The sequence below is a fragment of the Pseudonaja textilis genome, chromosome 1 (assembly GCF_049901715.1).
Source record: "Pseudonaja textilis isolate UNSWEBS1 chromosome 1, rPseTex1.2, whole genome shotgun sequence".
NCBI lineage: Eukaryota > Metazoa > Chordata > Lepidosauria > Squamata > Elapidae > Pseudonaja > Pseudonaja textilis.
The window spans coordinates 54,974,126-54,996,129 of NC_141990.1; the positions used below are offsets into that span (position 1 = coordinate 54,974,126).

Here is a 22,004-nt window from a genome sequence, read left to right on the forward strand (position 1 = left end):
TTTGCATTCTTCCTAAGGCTGACAGACAGCCTCAAATTTTTAAGGCTCATGATCCTTCAGCTGGCTTCATACTAAAACAGGACTATAACTCACAGTTTAACCACTTAACCACTGGCCCAAACTGACTCTTAGATATTCCTAAGTACTAAAACTAAAATGTTCAATTTCATTCTCTCTTTTCTGACATAACTTGCCAACTTTATTTTACATATAGAATGTAATTGTTATACAAAACTGTCACAGTGTCTATGTCATATATCTTAAACAGAAGAAGCCATAACTTAGTGGAGAACATATGCTTTCTATGCAGAAAAATATATGTCATTTCTAAACCTGTTTCCATTAGATTTGATGAAAGATATATGCTTCCACAGTAAGACATGTTTCTTAAGCTTATACTTTGCTGTCTAAGATCTGGGAAATTTATCATGAGTAGGCTACCCGAACAAACATATTTCACTCTGCAGAATACAATGATAGTACTTTTCCAGCTACTGTTTAAAACACAACTGAATACTGTATACAGCATATATTCAGAGCTGCAAGAACAGATTTTACATCTTAAAATCCTAAATGTAACAAGAGAGACCTTTCTCAAGACAGACTTCTCTCATTTTGTTCATCGGCACCTCCCCTGAATCAACCAGACAGTAAAACAACACAATTGGATGTACTCTGGCTATCTGAAGGACTCCCTTGACCATAGGAATATAAGGTGAGGAGACGAGAGGAGCACTGGCAAGTGGGCTGAGGGGAAAAATGCAGGGATAATTTTTAGATTCTACACCAGCAGTAACTTGAGTTTGGAAGTAAAGAACCTATACAGCATGTGCCTGATGTAATCTCTATATACAGTATCTATATTAGGGTGCACATTATTGAATCCTTCCCTAAGCTAATAATAGTGAGTGCAGAAGAGTCCAAAATGTTTCCCACACATTGGGAAGGAAGAAACAAAATCATTTTACAAAGCCAAATGCAATCCAGACACAAAAAGCTACTCTAAAGTAGCCTTGCTTTAACTAGAGCCCTTCAAATAACTTGGGATTCAACTTTCAGCATCCTGCTTGATTAGAAATATTAGGAAAGTAGCAGGATGGGAAGCTGTTCTAAAATGTGCATAGCAGATGAACAGCTCTGTTCATTTCTACTCTGCACTTCCAACCTACTGAACCATGTCCAGATAGCCAGACAGCCATTTTAGTTGTGCTGAAAACAATTGGATTTTGGGAAGTTTACAAGAATTTTACAAATAAAATAAAATAATAAAACATCAATTTTTTTTAAAAGTACATTAAAATCAAAACTGTCATGATCTTCAATAAACATATTATTCTCAAGTGTTATTTCAGACCCCATAAGCTTTTTGACACCATGCAGTTTTTAGCAGCTTCCAAAAAGTTAACCATGTGTGGGAAGTTATTCATTGTAAAGCACAGGCACGGGCACTGAGAACTGTACCTCTGAGTTCCACCCCCTGTCACTTTGCAATGGTAGAGGCAGAGCCCTGGTATCTTCCGCTGGAAACCATGGACTTTCACACTTCATTCTGCTCCATCCTCTCCATCTTTTGCTCTCCTATCCTTCTCCTCATCAGCATAAATTATACATTACCTTAAAGTATGTTTTTTAAAAACAGTTTTATACAAATACAGATATGAGCACATTTGACTACTTTGTATACCTTGTTTTCCTCAAATTTTATTCCCACCCTGAAGGTAATAAAAAGTGTAGTAACTTTTTTCTGCTATAAATAAACATAAATAGCACATTGGGCAGACACACAGGTGCACAAAAGTATAAAAGCTGCTTGGAGACATACTGACTAAATAGAAACAGATTGGAAAGCATCAGGTAATCCACCAGAGAAGATTGATTGGACATATGTTAAATATTCATTCCCAACCTCCTTTGTAGCTGCCAAGGAAACATCATGAAGTCTACTCTGCAGAACTTCTGAATGGCAGGTAGCCAAGCATATGATGTTGAAGAGTCCTTTCTCCTTCAGGTGCCTGAGAGGCAGTTATCAGAAAGATGGAAAATGAGAAAAAGACAAGAGAAATCATTAGTCTCACCTGGCATTTTGCAGAAACCTCATTTCTCATACTTGGTAAGACTGTGCGTGAAAATATGATATGTCACAAAAGTAACTCAATAGAACTATAGAAAAGTAAAGACTCAGAAATTCTCATACACAGTGTATTTTAGAACTACTTCCACTCACAATAGACTATGCCCCCAGGCTCAAAATTCTGGGCCTGGACAATCTGGAACTGGTCCGCCTGCGGTCCAATCTAAGCCTAGTTCACAAAATTGTCTGCTATAACAATTTGCCTGTCAACGACTTCCTCAGCCTCAATAACAACAATACACAGGCAAACAACTGATACAAACTCAAGGTAAACCACTCCAAACTCGATTGCAGAAAACATGACTTCAGCAACAGAGTGGTCAATGCCTGGAACACCCTACCTGAGTCCATTGTTACAGCTTCAACCCCTCACAGCTTCAACCTCAAAGTGTCTACCATGGACCTCACCCCATTCCTAAAAGGCCCTTAAAGGGGGTATGCATAAGCGCACCAGCGTGCCTACCTTCCTGTCTTACTGTTCCCATTTACTCCCTTGTTCTTGTTTATGTTCATACTTATACTTGTTATCTTGTACACTTTTGACAAACAAATAAATAAAAATAAAATAAATAGAAATAAAAACATTTTATCACCCATGGATATAGTGTATATACCATACAGAATCCCCTGAGAATTAAGCTGAACAAGAGAAGGTGTTTTATCTACTAGTTCTGCATAACAGGCTCTATCCTTGAAAATGGCTGAGACAGAAAAAGAAAGCTTTTATTCTTTGCACCACTTTGTTCTTATTATACTATGCTCCCCAGCACCATCTTACTACATTAACAACTTTGCCCGTTGGTGACAAAAAAAAATGAAGATAGGTAATAAATTCCAAAATAAATGGTTGTATTCCTTTAACTTCCTTGTCATCCAACATGTTTCTATAATTTTCTGCTTCTCATGTATTTAAAGATGTTTCACTCTTGGACTTACTAGCAGTGTGCTCCACCAAAATGTTGTTTTTATGCCTATTTGCATTTCTGTGTGGTCCTCTTCATGCTCTTCATTTGGACAATGCTTCAGTTTTCTGAAGGAATTTTTATTCTCCCAGATAGCTTGATGTCTGTGGAGATTATCAGTCATCCAGGTCATGGATGTCCCAAAGGTGCTTTTTCAAAAGACAACTGGACTTTGTTTTTTCCCTTTAAAGACATTGTGCATCTCATCCAAGAAGCTTCTTCAGCTCTCACTGGATGGGGAATGGAAGGATTTATATGTCTTGCAGACAGCTGGTCATTTGCCTTCTTTCAGCGAGTTGTGGAGGCCACCTGGAGGTTTATCAGTATTGTCAGGGTCACCTGAATAGTGCAAATGGATGTGAAGCCATAGAAGATGCCATATATCCTTCCCCTCTGTTGAGAGAGGGCTGTTCAATTTTGACATAGATGGCCTTTTTGACCCCTCTTTCAAACCAGCGGTTCTCTCTGTGGACTGTGCTGTCTTCAAAATAGTGGCCTTTGTCTTTTAAATGTAGATGGACTGCTGAATCTAGTCCTGATGGGTCCCAGATAGCTTGTCTGATGTTATTCATTACCTATACTTACTGTTGGACCTGGCTTTCCAAACTTAGCTGCATGTTCATGTTACATGACACACTGTGGGTATCCTCAGGAGAAGCATGGTGGAGGAGGAGAGAAGTACAGCTGTGTACTTTAAGCCCAGCTCCTTTTAAATATGCACTGCAGATGCAACATTTGGCAAAAACAGGGCAGGGCCCTGCCATGCAATGGTGGCACCAACTTAACTTTTTTAATACCTTCTAGAGATGTCTCCGCCTTAGCTCCTTCTTCCCCTAAACTGGTCAGACCCACCAACTATTCTATGAGGGAGCACTAAAAATTACAATTACATAGAACCCATCCCTCTTCCTTATTTTTTTTTCTCTCTTCTTACATTGGCTTTTTGCGATAAGAAAAAAAAAGCCAGGCATGCAACATCAACTGGACATAGTGCATGGCAAAGTCAAATCTCAGAAGAGCCACAGAGTTATAGGGAGCCACTGTAAGGTACCACCATGGAAAGGAAACCACAAGAGGTGGAAGAAGGCATGAATTCTTAGCAGTAAATCAGTAAATCTGCCTGTGCTGCCTTTCTTCCTGAGCATAGGGGTAAGATTGCAGGCTCCATAGCATTCTTATCAACCAGACATTATAATGGTGTGGTTTAGAGGAACCCACATATCTGAAAACCTTTTCTCATTGTCTTTTTTCCATTCCCCCCCATTTTGAAGACATTTCCTTTTTCGAAATTATAATGATTGTATTACACTTCCTACCCAACTTGCCTTTAATGCATAAATGCATAAATTACAAATATAAACATTTTTGGTGGCCATCTGCAGTTCTTTCTGCCCAATGTACATCCTAGGTCTTGACATCACAGACTTTCACACAGCTTAGAAAGTAGTGTTCTTCCTTTCCTTACCAGTCATTGCTACTGAGCCACTTGAGAGCATCGATTAATTCATGTTCTGGATGAGACAAAGGTCTTATCTCAAAGGCATCCCTATTTACAAGATCCTCTTCCCATTCTGGAGAGTGTTGGAGATTTGCTGGCAGGGAATTAGCTGTAAACATAACATTACACTCCAATGTTATTACAATATAGTACATTCAAATGTTATTATCATATATATATATATATATATATATATATATATATATATATATATATATATATATATATATATATATATATATATATATATATATACATACATACATACATACTAAGTCACATCCTACTGAAAACATGATGGTTGTGCTGTGTTCTGGAAGAAGAAGACTCAGAAGTAGAGACAGAAAATGCACATCTTTTCCTTCCAGGCCCTTCTTCCCTAATTGTTTAAGAGGTGTGAAAGAAACCTCTTAAGATTCAAAAAATAGAGTTGCCCTTGTCTGGCAACAAAGCAGCCATCATATCTCAACAACTCAGGCTACAGGTACATCCTCACAATGGCTCTTCTCACCCAGTGAGAGACAGCACTGATGTCATGAAAGCATCTAACATTATAATGCATAGTGCAGGCACCTTCTTTATAACTTTTTTCTACAAAACCAATATAGGAAGTCCATGAAATCCTTTTCCATTCATATTATAGCAAAAGCAAAAAGGGTACGTTTTAAAAGCTGGCAAAAATTTTAATGTCACACCTGACGCATGTCTCAAGAAGTTGCTCTCTTTGCTGATAACAGGAATGCTGGGCAATGAGGGCCTGTTCACTCGTTTCCTTAAAGCCATCCCTACAGAAGCTCTGCAAGGGTTGCTCAGGTTGAGGGTAACAGGGGTGGCTCCATTGTGATTAAGCCAACTGGATCCTGCAGAAAGTAATTTAAGGGGGTCAGTGAAGGATGGAGCTAGAAACATCTGCCAGAACACACCATGAAAGGAGAAAACAATTCATTCAATGCACTGTTGGACCAATGGATGTTCACATTAATAATTGATCGAGACTATTTTACTTATCCTCATTAGTATTCCAATTTTATTATTTTTTATTTTAAAAATATCCAAAAAGAATTAAACTGCTTATATGACCTTATCATCTTTTGACACACCAGCCACACATTATCTTTACTGTATGTATTTGTCAATGTAAACTGATCAAGAAAGTGGAGGGTTTTATTTTATACATATCACCTTGATTACATTTTTGGGATGAGGAATTTGCTTCAATGTCAGCATTTAAAATACAATTTCCCATGTAAGCTCTTTTTAAAAAATTCTAATCACCATTCTCTGCCTGTAACTCTGAATCGTGTGCCTTTTTTCATTTCCTTTTTGGTGAGTTGACCAAAGATTTAGTTTGATAACATTTATGTTCTATGCTTTAGAACAGGGATTTCTAAACTTTTTGCCATCATACCTCCCTTTGGTGTAGTCTTAATGCACACGCTTCTCCTAAAAATCCAAACACCAAAATAAACACAAATCAAAACAAGAAGGAAACTTTGAGAAAGATGGATTTATTGTAACAGTACAACAAAAATGTTCTTCACATATTCCATATTCCAAGTCTTTGTCTGCACTTCCCCAAGGGAGGTACCCCTTAGATTTGAAAAACCCTGCTTCGGAGCATCTTATTTCACTTTCTTTTCTTTCATTTCCATTTTAGAGGTAAATCTTTTTTGTGACCTTGTTTGTGGTTCTCATTGGTTATCTTTTTAATGCAAGCCAAGTCCCATTTAGAAGTGGAAGGGGAGAAAATTATTGGGGAGGGAAATCCGTAATGGAACTAAGTAGATCTAAATCAAGGCTGTCTAACCTTGGCAAGACTTATAGGCTTAAACCATGCACGGAGGTAGGGGAATTCTGGAAGTTGAAATCCACAAGTCTTAAAGTTGCCAGGGTTGGACACCCGGATCTAGACAATCAGGTAAGGCGCCTTCCAGCCATCTTTTGCTTTCTTTCTCCAGTCCAAGGGGTAAGTCTAGTTTGCCTTGCTTTATGTCATTTTTATTTATTTTATTTGTTTGTTTTATTTGTCAAGCATGTATTAGATAACAGATATAATTAGTACATGATTCTGATTACATGAAATGGGTACGAATAAAAGGGGACATTAGGACAGCGACAGTAGGCACGCTGGTGCACTTGTGCACACCTCTTACAGCCCTCTTAGGAATGGGGTGAGGTCAATAGTAGACAGTCTAAGGTGAAAGTTTGGGGGGGTTGGGGAAGAAACTACAGAGTCATTGTAGCAAATGAGTCTAATCCTTTCTACCTATCCCATTCTGAAAGAACTTCAACATTCACATGTGAAACAGCTCAACAGTTTTAAAGTATGCATACATATATTATTCTGGCATTCTTTTGCATGTGAATCAAAAGGTGAAATGTTTCAGATTTTGAAGAAAGGAAATACAAAAGCTGCTACCTAATTAATCAGGGATACTATTTTAATTAAGTGCAAGTTTTTTAAAAAGTTGAATTAATCAGTGTATCAACTAAAGATTATAGCATTTTGAGTTCAATAAGATAATCTTCATTCCACATGTACTGGTTGGTCCTAGAGGTACACTTTAAAAAAATGTCATAATGGGCACTTGTCCTCCAGACGACCAGCTTTTCTCCCAAATTCTGAAAGGATAGCCTCTTAGGAAAAAAAAAAGCAAAAAAAATATGACCAGGCATAAAGGTCTGGTTTTGGCAGAATGCAGACTAGTATCTTTCCCTGATGCAGCAGAGAGCATTGCCAAAATGTCTTACAAATGCTCCCAAACTTACAGTGCATACTTCATAGAAGCAATATTGATGCTCCTTCTGAAAGCTTTAGGAGTATGAATATTCTTAAAACAAACACTTTATACAAAATATTTTCCTTCTGTCACAATTTCTTTAAAATTAAATATTGTTGTGCACCTTGTGGTCTTAAAAGCACCCATAGTCTCAAAAGCTGTTCAAATGGCCCTTGGAGAACCTTTTAAAGTTGCCAGCAAAGTGAAAATTGTAATGTGCTTGAAGAGGAAAACCACTAAATCCATTGAATATGATCATGTTGTTATATTTAACCGATTTAATGTACTTTTAATTCAGGTAAAATTAAAATTAGCTTTTATCCTGGACCCAAATAATTTTTCATGTGCAAGTCCCGTTAGGTCGTGTACTCTGGGTTTCTGGGAAAACAGCAAAAGCAACTGTCTGTCCAGCAATATAATTTTCCCAGAAAAATTATATTGCTGGACAGACAGTTGCTGTTGCTGTTTTAAAATACATGGTTTGAACAAAACATGTCAGATCCAACATTGTCCCTGATAGGGACTCTCTGTCTTTAAAACATAAAAACCCATAGAAATTCACCTGATGTCATGAATTTTTCTTCCTTTCTGGTATCTTTATTCAGAGTAAAGACAATCTCATCTAATGTCAATTTTACATAAGCAGAATCTCAAACCTTCAGAATCTCATTCCAGCCCAAGATGTTCTTCAGGAAAAAAGAGTTCTGAAATTATCACATACCACATTTTGAGGAGTCTTCCACTTCTTCTTGCATGCTAAACTTTCTGAATGTTAAGGGAATCTATGATTATGCAAAACTCTACTGAGGACTGTAGTGGAATGTAACCTGGCTTCCCAGGAGAGCGGGGCTGAATTCCAGAGGGCAAAGAGACAGCAAAGCTTAAATAGTCTGGTCACTAGAAAGAGAATTAAGAAGACTTCTCCCTAGCAATTCTCAGATTATATCCATAGTGATGCAAACAATTGCTTTGGTTTGGCAAGATTTCTGTCTATAGGTGAAGAAGAATAAAAGAAACTGCTCAGAAATTTCACATGTCTTTCTTGCTGAAGACAAGAACCCAGCATGAATGGGGCCAATACCGGCCAGTTGTTTCAATAATTTTTTTAAAAAAACTTTTAAAAATTCATTTTAGCTGGCACTATTTAAAAAGAAATGTTGTAAAGCAGCTACTATCAGAATTTTAATTTGCCAATATACTGTAATTCCGGACTAATCTATCGTTGGATGCTGCAGCTTCAAACCAATCAGACAATGTGCTTTCTAACAGAGCTGGATTGTTTAAGCTATTTTTCCTACTGCTGTCTAGGCTCCATTTTAATCCACCTTAAGTTCACCAGGGGATACCATGAGTGCAGGGGTAGGGGGAGTGGGTAAGCTCCTTAAGGTTGGCACCAGACCATTTCTAATCTGATTGGACAAAATAAATCCATCTGCAAAAATAAATTTCCCTCTTCTTTTACATTAATCACATACCGTCCAGAACATTTCTTGACTGTTGTTCCTGGATTTTTGTGGATCTTTCATTTTCTCTCTCTTTCACTTTCTCCTTTTCTTTGTGTAAGAACTCTATCTCCTTTAGCTGCTTTTGACGCATTTTCTCCTGAGCTGACTTGGATATTGTGACATGAATCTGGAGGCAATAGAAGCATGCACATGTCATACAAATGTATATGTGTATGGGTGCAGGTGCAGGCACATACAGAGAGAGAGAGAGTAACTTGTACCCAATAGTAAAGAGACAGATTAACTGGTTACATTATTATTATTAATCTATTATAACCCAAATTAAATATTTTATCAATGTGAATGATGGTTTCACGCTCTTCATTTTTCATTGGAGTCTACCTGAATAGATAGCCATGGTAAGTTCTATCAATTTAGCATGGGGGTGTCAAACTCAAGGCCCGGGGGCCAGATCCAGTGGGGTGCTTAGATCTGGCCCACGAGACTGCCCTGGAAACAGTGAAGGACTGGCCCGCGGTGCCTCTGCAAAAATGGAGCTCAGGAGGGTGCCCTTCCGAGCTCTGTTTTCGCTGGCAGAAGGCTGCAGGAGGATCCCTACCCAGGCCAACACAGGTGCCCCCAACATGAGTGACATTGAGCTGGCCACACCCACCCTGGCCATGCCTACCCGGCCCCCCGAGGTCAAACACAACCCTGATGCGGCCCTCAATGAAATCGAATTTGACACCCCTGATTTAGCATATGTAATTCAGGTTGGGCTTTTAAAAAGTGAGATTCAAGCCATATTACACATGAATCATGACATGGCAGATTCTCTTACTAAATCTCTGAGCATCTTTACAAGTTTCTATAAAGATGGAAGAAGGAGCAGCGCTGTTAGAAGAGACTTGAATGCCAGCCATTTAATTCTTGATTTAAGTCTGAAACTAATTGCAAAGCAGAAAGGGAAAATGGATCATATGTAACACAGGAACCTGCTGAAGTTTCTTTCATGCTTAACAGCAATTTTGAGACCAGAAGCCCAATTTACATTAGTGAAATGGTGCAGGAGAAAAAGCATTAAAGCCCAGTTCCTAATGATACAGAATTTGTTATACTCATAAAAACACACCAGCTGCTTTTCAAAGGAAAACATAAGGAACTCTAATCCTGTATTCCCCTTACCTCATATTATTTGTCACCCAAAGTTGGAATTATTAGACAAAGCTTAATCTGAGGCAGATATTAAATCAGAAAAAAATATCAAGGGATGTTGTACAGCATCAGAAAAAACTAGAGCAAGAAAAAAGACCTGCAGCAAAAAAAAATTATATAAGGAATCTCTTATGAAATCACATAGATGTATTGCTATTTTGGGACTGATGTTAAGCCCATACTACCCTAAAGCTGTTTAGCCCCCCAGATAGAAAAGCTTAAACAGCACAATTCTGAATTGGTTAGAAAGAATCTGATCTGGGACAGATAAAATGGAAGTGGTAGATACCCTTCCTAATCAAATCACATTGTGTTGAACATAAATTGCTTGTATCAAAGACCAATTCTCCACTTCACATTTATTTTAATGTTCACACATTTTCAATGTGACCTGTATTCTTTTGCATTCTATAAAATGCAATGCTATACTTAAATTATGTATTCATTCTGGTAGCTTTTGCTGTGTGTGGAGTACAAGTGTGCGGATATCACACAGGCTTTGTTGATATTACACAGTAATTAATAACAAATGACTCAAATTTATTCCTACCACTTTATTACCTACCATTGAGTCAAGCTATTTATAAGCCTTTTTGGTAAATCTTTGAAAAGACCAATATAATCTAGTACCTAAGATGCTAGAATGGAATGGGAAAACGTAGCTTTTAATCCAGCCTTTGCCCTGAATACACAGAGGTTGATTTGGAGCCAGGAGCTTTTTCTGCATGATCTATCTCAAGGAGCTATTTGTGGAGAGAAAAGCTAGAGCAGAGAGACTGCCTTGAGCTTTTGAAGAAAAGCCCTTTATAGAAAGGGAGGAGGAGGGGTGGATAAATGGATGGAAGGACAGATGGATGGAATTCCAGCCAAGGCCAGCCCTATTGGGCAAAAGGAAGTGTGGGGAAGCCACTAAGTTTTTCATTACTTAATACATTATCACTGCCTTTCTGTTGGAGAGGGAAGCATTCATATTGATGGCTGAGATCCTGCATTGTTCATCCTGCCAGTATTACTTCCGGGTTTAGGCCCCATTCCCTCTGTTTCCTCCAGAAATTCCTTTCCAAAGCTCTATCTCAGAAGAGATTCATCACTCATTGCTTGATAATTGCCAGCTTTGCAAATGGCAGAGCCAAGCCTATCAAGCTCAGCTATGATGTCCGCCTTCCAAATAGCATTCCCAATATCCCTTCATGCCAGTTTGAGTCCTTGTAATATTTTCTTTACTTTTTCCTGATAAATGCCAACCTTAAAGCCACCTTGGCCTTCATGCCAAAATGCAAAAAGATGGAAACAGAAAATGAAACATACCCTTCCATTGTTTTCTTTCCATTCATCATCTTTTAACAGGTGAAGATTTGAAGGCAAGTCCACTTCCTTGGCCAGACAGAGGGAGGAGGTGGCTGGTAGCAGTAAGGATGCCAGTGATCCCCCAACAATCTTCAAAGGTGCAGCAAAGCCATTATGGAAAGCAGGTTCAGACAATCTAGTTTCTGATAAGCCAATTTTTTTAAAAAATGGACTGTATTACTGTGGACCGTAATTATATATGCAATTTTTAAAAGAGTTTGTGAAGATAGTGAGAGCAAAGAAAAAAAATCAAGGGGCATTCCAACAAATTGAATCATTCACTGTAGATGGAGATAAAGGGCTCTTGTTCATAGACAGGTATTGTACCAGTATAAAATTTACTGTCCCATTGATGATCCTCATCCTGTCACAAACACAATGTCAATAAACGGTGCTATTCTTATTTATGGAATTTAGGAAACATTAAGGTCAGAGATTGGTGTTGCCTCTGACTTTCTTTTCCTCTTCTCTTATCAAACTTCACCCCAGCATGAAAATATCCATAAATCACTTTCCCTAAACACAGAATAGGATGTGCTAAGAAACAAAAGGGAATTAAGGCAGAGGGCTAGACTGACAGGTTTATCACCTGTGAAAATTCAATCTGCCTTGTGCAAGTATTTTGTATGATTGTATTGCCAGACAAGCCAGCTGATGGACTCCTTTCAGAGCCAGATGAAAGGAAACAGTTCCAGAAGAGCATTAAATCCATCTTCAAAGGAGCCTAAATAGCAGCTCACAGCAGATCTGGGAAAGGCTCTCAATAACTATCACCCACTGATGAGGGAATTTATTAAGAATCCTTCCATCTCTACAAGCATGGGACCATTTAGCTGACCCAGAGGTAGGTTGACATATATGTTTACTCTAATTTCATTACTAAATTGACATAAGGTTCTGAATAAACAATTTACTAAGTCTGCATTACTATTACTATTACTATTCATCTTCTTATCCTTCCTTTCACCCATCTCCCCCCACTTATGACTGCATGAAAGTAACTTTGTTGCTTGTATCCTCATGATTTTTATTGACTGTTTAATATAATTTGATTTAATTTGATCGCTTATTATTATGATTTAATTGCTTATTTGTACCCTTTGACTACTATTAAGTGTTATACCTATGATTCTTGACGAATGTATTTTTTTTCTTTTTATGAACACTGAGAGCATTTGCACCAAAACAAATTCCTTGTGTGTCCAATCACACATCAATCACACGGCCAATAAAGAATTCTATTCTATTCTATTCTATTTACCTGGGATTTTAAAATGTACGGATGCCAAACATCAATTCCATGGGAAGGTTGAAATAAATTTATTTCCTTGATACAGAATGACCTGTTCACACTTTCTAACTGTGTTAGTTCCAGTGGATAATAATTCCCATCAATACTCTCTCTGTGTGTGTGTCTCCCTCCCTCCCTTCAGCTCCTGAAATAAAGAATAAATACTGTAGCCTCTTTCCTTCTTTCTTATTCTCCGGCCAAGAACTGGCAAGTTGAATTATATGAGGGAAGTTTTTATCTTGGCAGTACAGTAATTATTTATTCCCTGGACTGATCATTACAACCTAAGTTAGAATAAGAAGTGCTCTCTCCAGGTTAGACAGAGCTCATGTGCCAAAGATATGTGTTCTCAAGTTCCAGGCTCAATTCCAAGGCAACTCATCTGAAATCTTGGAAGGAGGTGCAATCAGGGAGCACCAACCCTATTGAGCTAGAGAGACCAATACTTTGATCCTATAACGTGCACAAATAAGTCACAGAGGGACAAAATTGGGTAGGAGAATAAGTAAAAGTTAACTAATGGTGTTAATAAGTGTTATGTGGCAGGAGCTTTTCTGTTTTAGTTCTATTATTATTATATACACAAAAATGTGAAATCATAGCTGTCAGTTCTTTAGCTGGTATTGGCCATCATACATACTGAGTTCTTTCCAAAAACCTAAGATATTGCACTGAATCGGCATAACATGTGTGCAGCAGATCCAAGCTCTGTGGCCTTTTGTAATTGACAGGTGGAAATTTTGTCAATGTGCAGATTTTCTAAGTACTGTCCAAGATTTTCCAGTATTATTATGTCATAATGTGAACAGGAATTGAATCTAAATGGCTTTTGTAGTTATATTCTATTTGTTTATAAATTTATAAATATTTATATTCTATTCTATTTCTATTTATCCTAAGATCAGGATCAAGATAGAAGCAGAGAAAAGAGTCAGTGAATAGGAGCCACAGAAAACTGTAAAGGCCTCAGACAAAAATAACAAGAAGGTTGCTTTGCTATATTACTGTATCCCATAACACAGTATATGCTATATGAATGGTTTAGTGAAAACAGCAAAAATATTAAATATGCATTCTAACATCTTTGACTGCTAGATACTGGATCTAAACTCCAGATTTTGGATCCAGATGAAATACCTGTTCTTGTTTGCAAGGAAATTAAACTGCAGCGTAAAAGAATACAGCTAGCTTAAAGTAGTTATCGCAATAAATTTGTTTTCAAGTGATCTCTGCTGTGGAATAATTATCAAGGCAAGCAGTTTTACCCTTTGAAATTAACACCTTTGACCAAGCAGTCACCCCAGGATAAAATGTGACATTTCATTTTAACACACAACAAGGAATGATTCTCCAGCTGAGCTTTTAATACCAGTGAGAATTAAAAAGGATCTGCTTAAAAAAAAAACCAATGAACTCAAGCTATAAGCCAATCATAATTTATACAACAACGTTGTTTAAAAATCAATAACATATTTTTGTGTGTTTAATTCATTCCATCCTGGGGCACTTTTACTGCGGAAGCTGCCATGGAGGGTGGGGGGCTATCATTTTCACTATGACAATAGAAATAGGTTCTTTCAGCTTCATTAATTTTTATTTATTTCATTTACATTTATCTACTTCCTTTCTCCATAGTGCTCAAAGTAGCACATATGATCTATTCTCATAAAATCAGGTAGCTCAGACAGAGAAATAAAATTCAGATATTACCCAAATAAAAAATTCCTAGCATTCATCTTAATCAGATGAAGATGAGAACCCTCCGCCAAACTTGGTTAATCTTGGGGAAACGAAGCAGGGTCCAACCTGGCTACAACAAAAATTCCAAGAATATCATTTGTATGATTTCCACAATGTCATTAAGAAAGCTACTCTTGCATGGATGTTTCCAAGAAGTCACCAAAAGTTATATAAATGATTTTTGTTATTAATTTCCTTTGATTAAAGTACAGTTGATTTTTTCATACAGTCTATTCTGACTGACCCGACCAATCAGAAGGAGTTTGCCCATCCTTCTCACATAAGAAGGAAAAATGAGAGAATTACCTACTCACTGCCCAGCAGTACTGAATGAGAAAGGGGATCTCCACTGCAAAAGTTTGAAGCACATTTAACTTATCTTGAAATATCTAACCATTGTTTAAGTTCAAATAAATTATTATATGTACCTACCCAGTGTTTTTTTGCTGTTGTCTTCATCATTTCCAGACTTTGATAATGATCTTAAAGACAATTGGGTGGAGGGAAATGAAAAGAGAGAGATATATATATTAAACTGTCTTTCACAAAAAAAAGGCAAATATAATAATTTAGGGGGCTCTTAGTTAGAAAGAGTTGTGGTGTTGCAGTGGTTAGAATGCAGTACTGCAGGCTAATTCTACTGACTGCTGGCTGCCAGTAGTTCAGCAGTTTGATTCTCACCAGCTCAAGGTTGACTCAGCCTTCCATCCTTCTGAGGTAGGTAAAATGAGGAACCCAGACTGTTGGGGGCAATAGGCTGATTCTTTAAACCACTTAGAGTGGGCTGTAAAGCACTATGAAGTGGTATATAAGTCTAAGTGCTATTGCTATAGAAGAAACTTCAAGTACAATAACTTGTTGGAACTCCCATTTTGCAGGGAGTGTCTGAAGCGGGCCAAGAAAGTAAAACTAATCAAGACAATGAAATGCTTAATTCATAACTAGCTTACAAACACAAGCAAAACAGAAATTTGAACCAAGAATTTCCCAACTCGTTATTCAGCTATTGTTCAATGCCATAAGCGTCCAATCCCTCTTCACAAGCTGCTACAAACAAGAACAAGAGAGGACAATTGCCTTGTGGGATTCATAGAGGCATTTGGTTTCCACTTGAAGAACTAGAAAGCTTTTGGTCTTATTCAGCCCAAGCTCTCTTTTTATTCAGAATTTTAGAAATTCCTTTAGTTATACAGCACTGCAGTGTAACTCATGTTTCTAGTTGAATGAGTGAGATTTAAAATGTTCTTAATGAAATTGAGAAAAGTTTACACGGGACAATTTATAACCTATTGGAGAAACCTTCTCCAAAACAACATATCTGGAAGGTGCCATTTGGTGAAGGCTGCCTTAAAATCAACTAATGAGGCATTTTAGATGTGACTTTGAGAAAAAGGAACAGGAAAAGCAAAAGAGGCTTACCTTCTTTTGGGACACTCATCTCTGGCAAGTGGGACACATTCTGTCGGTGGTAAGCTTGGAAAGGGTTGCGCAGCCTTCTGAGAATTTTCTTCACATGCCTTTGCTAACTTGGGGATGGGTGGGATCAAAGCAGCACCTAAAGACTTTTTTGGATTCTCATCAGGACCATGCATCCCTATCTACAGGGATGGAAAGGAGAAAAAAAAACTTTAAAACTGCTGAAAGTCACTGGGGCTTGAGAACCAGGTTATTTGAGCAACCACCTCTTCCCAGTTTATCTACTGTTTTTAACTGTTTGTTTTATTGTATGCTGTCTAGAATCATATTTGTTTATCTGAATACTTATCAAATTTATTTGCCACCTATCTATTATACGTGCAGCCATATCAATTAGTTAAAGCAATTCTTAAGTGTATATTGACTTATTGCAATACAAGTAGTCTTTGCTTCCCAATTGCCCATTGAGTAACTGTTTGAAATTATGACAGTATACAAAAAAAAGCGCTTCAGAACCAAATTTCCTATTTGCAACCAGCACAGCGTCCCATGATAATGTGATTACTATTCAGTTACTATTCCTAACTAGCTTGTGACAATAGCAATAGCATTTAGACTTACATATTGCTTCACAGTACTTTCCAGCCCTCTCTAAGCAGTTTACAGAGTCAGCATATTGCCCCCAACAATCTGGGTCCTCATTTTATTCATCTTGAAAGGATGGAAGGCTGAGTCAACCTTGAGCCAATGAGAATCGAACCACCAAACTGCTGGTAGCCAGCACTCAGCAGGAGTAGCCTGCACTCTAACCATTGCGCTACCATGGCTCACGACAAGCAGAATTAATGGTGAACACAGAAGTAAAAATCCTAAGTCTTGGTCATGTGATGTTTTATTTAATGACTGTGTTAATTCACATAATGACTGAACAGAAACCGAGGTCATAATCCCATCACAGTCCTCTGATTTTCCCATTTATGACTGTTGTACTTTGTGAAGGAGTTGCCAGTCCCAATTGTGGCTGCTAAACAAGGACTTTCTGTTACTAAGCAAGGTGATTGTTAAGGGAGTTGCAGCCAATTTAATAACAGTTTTTATCACAGTGTTTAAGAGAACCACTGCAGTTTTTAAGTGAATAACATAGTCTTTAAGCAAATCCAGCTTCCTCCATTTACTTTGCTTGTCAGAATCCAACTGGGGAGATCACAAGTGGTGATCACATGTCTCCCAGGACACAGCCACTGTCATAAATATCTAAAGTAAAGGTAAAGGTTCCTCTCGCACATATGTGCTAGTTGTTTCCAACTCTAGGGGGTGGTGCTCATCTCCGTTTCAAAGCCAAATAGCCAGCGCTGTCCAAAGACGTCTCCGTGGTCATGTGGCCAGCATGATTAAACACCAAAGGCACACGGAATGCTGTTACCTTCCCACCAAAGTGGTCCCTATTCTACTTGCATTTTTACATGCTTTCAAACTGCTAGGTTGAAATATAGACCTGTCACCTAAGAGAAGCTTGAAAGGGGATGGAATTACAGAGATCATTTGAGTTGAGGAGATTTAAATATTCCGTTTGGAGCAAACCTATGTCAAATCTATGACAGATCACACTTCAGAAAGGACCATAAAATCAGTAGCTGGTAACAAAACTATCAACTCAAGCCACCTGGGGGACCACATTCAGGAAGCCTGAAATGGAACTGAACTAATCATTTCAGCTGAGGCAATAATTCTAATTAGATGGAGACGCTTCAGGAAAGTTTCTGCACTTATTTCACCCTGCTGGAGAAAGTGAGTGATTTGCTTAAGAGTTGTCCTAAAACCTGCCAATCCTGCTCGAAGCTCCATGCTGCCTTAAGCTTTCTTTTGTCTGAGTTGAACTTTCTCAAAGGCTTCACCTTGTCAAACAAGCTTCAACTAGCCAAGTTATTTTGATAGACAAGGGATACTTTTAATGCAAAAACCAGCAGCTGATTTGACATCTCTCTTGTCAATACCACATAAACGAAAGTTCTTGCGATTTATTTGGACTTGTTGGTTTATTTTGACTTGTTTTCAGGCATAGGTATCAAGAACTGAATAATTCTTGTTTAAAACACTAATCTATACTGGCATAGCTAAGAGTCAATGAGACCATTTAGAAAAATCACGCAGGATATAAAACTCCATAATGGAAATCAGAGGTCACATTATGTTCTCATATACAGTGTAATACCTCTTTGCCCTTAGGAGGTGGTGCAATGGAAAAGAAAATGACAGGATAATTGGACTATTCTTACTAAAACCAAAAAAATCAAGGGGATACTAAGATGCCCCTCATCCCCAGCTAAACCAAGCTCTGCTCCAGAAAGTAGCAACTCTTGGCCAGCATTGTCAAGTTGAAAAGCTACGCAGAGTCAAGTCTGAGAAATTTGAAAACTTGAGCGGGAGACCATCAGAGCTGTAGGTTACACTGGAAAATAAAAAATCATTCCAAAATAAGGCACTAGCAAGCCACTTCTGTACCATTGCCAAGAAAACTATAGGAATGTGTTCTGAAAGTCAGCAGGACTTAAGCTCAACTTCAAAGGGTCAAAAAACCTAATCTTTTGTTTATGCAGAACATACATTTTTCAGTTGCACAGAAATTCCCAGGAAGCAGAAAGATAAGAGAAAAAAAATCCACATCACATGAAAGCTGAAATATTTCCTTGTTTTTTGGCTTTTCACTCCATTAATGTTAAATTGGAATAAGAGCTCCCTCTACCTTTTTCCCCCTTCTTTTCTTCTTTTTTTTCCTCAAGAGTTTCAGCTCTTGACTCCTTTTAAATTCTTATTTTTAAAAACTTTACTGGAATAAATTTAACTCTCACTCTCCAAGATATCTATGTATTATTATTCCTACCAGGTAGTCTTGAGTTCTGGCCAATTTTGCAACTCTTTTGACCTTCCACCAAAGTCTGCTTTTCAGAAGAGAAGCCTATTACTTTTTTTTGTATTAGTGCTCCTCCTGCTGGCCCTTCAACTTCTCAGCCTAAATGATAAGATGCAATCACAGAACCCTTGGTCTTCTTCAAATGCCATTTAATAATTGATAGATCAAAGTTACTGGAAGTTATTGATTTTAGAAGAGCATCATATCGCATTGACTGTGCGAAATATATAGTCTCCCTCAGCAACTATTCCCGCATCAGGAATGAATTTTTAATGCAGTGCAGTTCACTTTTTTGATTCTCTACATAGGCTGCTTTACCTTCTTCCAATGATACCAAAGCAAGAGAACAAGTGGGGGATCTGTTGGAAAACTGCCAACCCCAAAGTCCCCAGGAATGTTACTCTAGTATTTCCAACGGCTGCATCAGCCTCCTGAATCTGGTATCCACCTCCCAATTAGTTAGCAGGCCGGGGATGATGGGAGTTGTAGGACAAAGTTGAGCTGTGCCTTCTCTGGAAACAATAATTTGTGAGGAGAATCAACAATCCTTAGATGTAATCCTTATACTGCATGCTCTCAATCTATAAGCCAGTCCTCAGTGGTCTGTTAAGGTCTTTCATTTGACCCCAAAGCAAACGGGGTAGCTTATTTTTGTTTCATATTAACAAGAGGTCATTTTTGGTAGTATAGAGCCAAGAAAAATAGAATCATAACACTACTACCCACTTTCTAAAAGGATTTAATGTTAAACGAAGGAAATGGGAGTTAAGCAAGGACTGCTTGGCTTGGGTTACCAGAAGGTCAAAGCATGGACCTAATGAAGAGTTTAGGAGCTACAGTGGCTGTTAGCTCTGTAGAATAATAGATTTCCATTATATGAAGCAAGACTAGTTCAGTGCTATGTAAAATAATAAGTCTTCCTAAAGATAAGAGCAGTTTATTTATGTATGTATACAACTACTGGGAGAGACGGTAAGCTTTCTTTTAAAAGCCGTTTCAGATCACTGGTCTGAACTACCCTTTCTGTGATTATTATTATTTTCCTAATCTTGGATCTCACTAGAACCTGCTCATTTTGTTCCTTGAATATAATTTTTTGCTATTTTGGGAACGATGCAACTTGAATTTATATAACTCACACATTCAAATCCTCAATTTTAATAGCAGATGTATAAAGTAAAGGAAGTTATTCTAAAAACAGAATAACAGAGTTGGAACATAATTTGGAGGTCTTCTAGTCCAATCCCCTGCTCAAGCTTCCATTTCTTAAGCACAGGCAATATATATTTTATACCTGCTGGGTGGATGTTAATTTTGGATTATCCTCTTCAACCTGTAAAGAGTCTGAACCATTCTCTCTAACTTGTTGCTCAGTTTCTTGAGCTCTGTTGGTCTCTGGGGTGTTCGGTATGCTCTGAATAGGAGGCATGGGCTTGGAAGTGACCAGCAGTCTTTGAGAAGCAGATCTGGAAACAGCTGGTTTCAGGGCAGGGCCCTTGGGAACAGCTTTGTCCAGCAAGCCTGTAAATACATAAGATAAAAAACATGGCTGTAGAAATATTTGCAGACTAATGTCAAACTTCAAGGCAGAGTGTCTCAGCAGCACCAAACTGATGGAATTATCACTTGTTTTCCAGATCAGTTTTGACCATCGTAGGGTTATTGTCAACACCAAGAAATGCCCTGAATAAGTGCATGGAGCATTCTTATCCTGCAGTTATCTCTATGCATACAGAGATCAAGGTACCAGGTTAACCCAACTCCTACAATAATTATGAACTTCCAGAAATGAATTCAAGAAACAGTTATATCCTGTTTCTGAATAAGTACCAACTAGGCCTTTCTCCTAACTGAACTGTGGAAAGAAAAATCATTACCTTTCACAATTAATTCAAAAACACAAGATCTAATGGTATGCTATATCTAAAACAATGAAAAGGGATCTAGTAAACTGGGCCTTTAAAAAAAAACCTCACATCAGGTGTATTCAAACTCACACAAGGCTGGGCACATAAGTCAATGCAAGAAAGAGCCCAAATTGGTAATTCCATCTACTGCATTTGCATTCCATCTAATCCATTTACTGGATTTAGTAAGCATTACTCTCATTTCAGTTGAAGCAACAACCTTCAGGTTGATTTGAAAATAGTTGGTGTGCAAAGTGGCTCTCAGTTGCTTTCATATTGAGGTCAGTAAATCAAATCAAATCTTTACTGCAATCATAGACCAGCATAATGAAGTCAGTATGTTTATGGCATCACCCGTTAGACTATTGGTGAAGAAACCTGCACTAAACCCCACATATTATCCAACACCGTTCTTTAAACTTTAAATAAATCCTTCATCATTTTGGTCTAGTTGCCTTGCAGATATTGTTGCCAGATTGATAATTGTATGTACTAATGGCAGATTTTAATTACTCTGTATTTCTTCTCTCTAATGATGTAGCTTACCCGAGCTTTAGATCATGGAGCCAATGATTTAAGAATTATGGTTTCACTGGGTAGTTATTCTGGCTCAGCCTCCAGCCATAAAATTAGAATAATGACAACTTATCCAAACAAGGCTGAAAGCTATACCTGATTTATAGCAATTATATATAAAGGTTACAGATAATGTTTTCTTACAAGAATTCATCATACCTTTTTTTGATGCCAGTAGGCCTTCGGACATTCTTCTTTTTTTGAGCTTATCCTTGATTTGAGCAGTCTCCATGGCTGCATTGTTGATTTCCAACTCACTGAGACTGTACTTTGGCTGGGCATTAGGTATCTGTGAAGAGCCATTCATGACTGTGCTGTCTGGATTCTTCTGAAGGCCATTTCTACTATCCCAGCTCTCCAGAGAAGAAACATCTGAAGGCTCTCCTTTACTTCCCCATAAACATGATTGTGTCTTTAAAACTGATGCTGTGAAACAATTTAAGCAGAGCAGCTTAGTTATTCAGGCTGAAATTTACTTCTTCAGAGAACTAAAAGTCTGTAGAGATTCTCAGCCATCTCAGTCATGGTTGTCCCAAAGGTGCTTTTTCAGGAGGCAACTGGATGTTCTTGTTTTTTCTTTGAAGACATTTCAGTTCTCATCCAAAAAGCTTCTTCATCTCTGACAGGATAGTGGGGAATGGAAGGATTGCAAATGACCAGCTGTCTGCAAGGAATATAAATCCTTCCATTCCCCACTATCCTGTCAGAGCTTTTTGGATTAGAACTGAAATGTCTTCAAAGAAAAAAAAACAAGAAAGTCCAGTTGCCTCCTGAATAAAGCACCT

The 22,004-nt window shown here is 37.9% G+C and overlaps 1 protein-coding gene across 4 annotated transcripts in view; it reads right to left on the bottom strand.

Moving 5' to 3' along the window:
• Window positions 1-22,004, bottom strand: part of TOGARAM2 (TOG array regulator of axonemal microtubules 2) — a 91,218-nt gene that overhangs the window by 21,574 nt on the left and 47,640 nt on the right. For all 4 annotated transcript variants that reach the window (XM_087934861.1, XM_087934857.1, XM_087934842.1 and 1 more), the window contains exons 3-11: window positions 21,379-21,645; window positions 20,031-20,257; window positions 15,829-16,007; window positions 14,842-14,891; window positions 11,340-11,521; window positions 8,847-9,003; window positions 5,287-5,451; window positions 4,559-4,700; window positions 1,907-2,012 (exon numbers count right to left, since the gene is read on the bottom strand). In XM_087934861.1, the coding sequence (XP_087790987.1) occupies window positions 1,907-2,012; window positions 4,559-4,700; window positions 5,287-5,451; window positions 8,847-9,003; window positions 11,340-11,521; window positions 14,842-14,891; window positions 15,829-16,007; window positions 20,031-20,257; window positions 21,379-21,645 (1,475 nt within the window). The remainder of the gene's footprint in view (window positions 1-1,906; window positions 2,013-4,558; window positions 4,701-5,286; window positions 5,452-8,846; window positions 9,004-11,339; window positions 11,522-14,841; window positions 14,892-15,828; window positions 16,008-20,030; window positions 20,258-21,378; window positions 21,646-22,004) is intronic.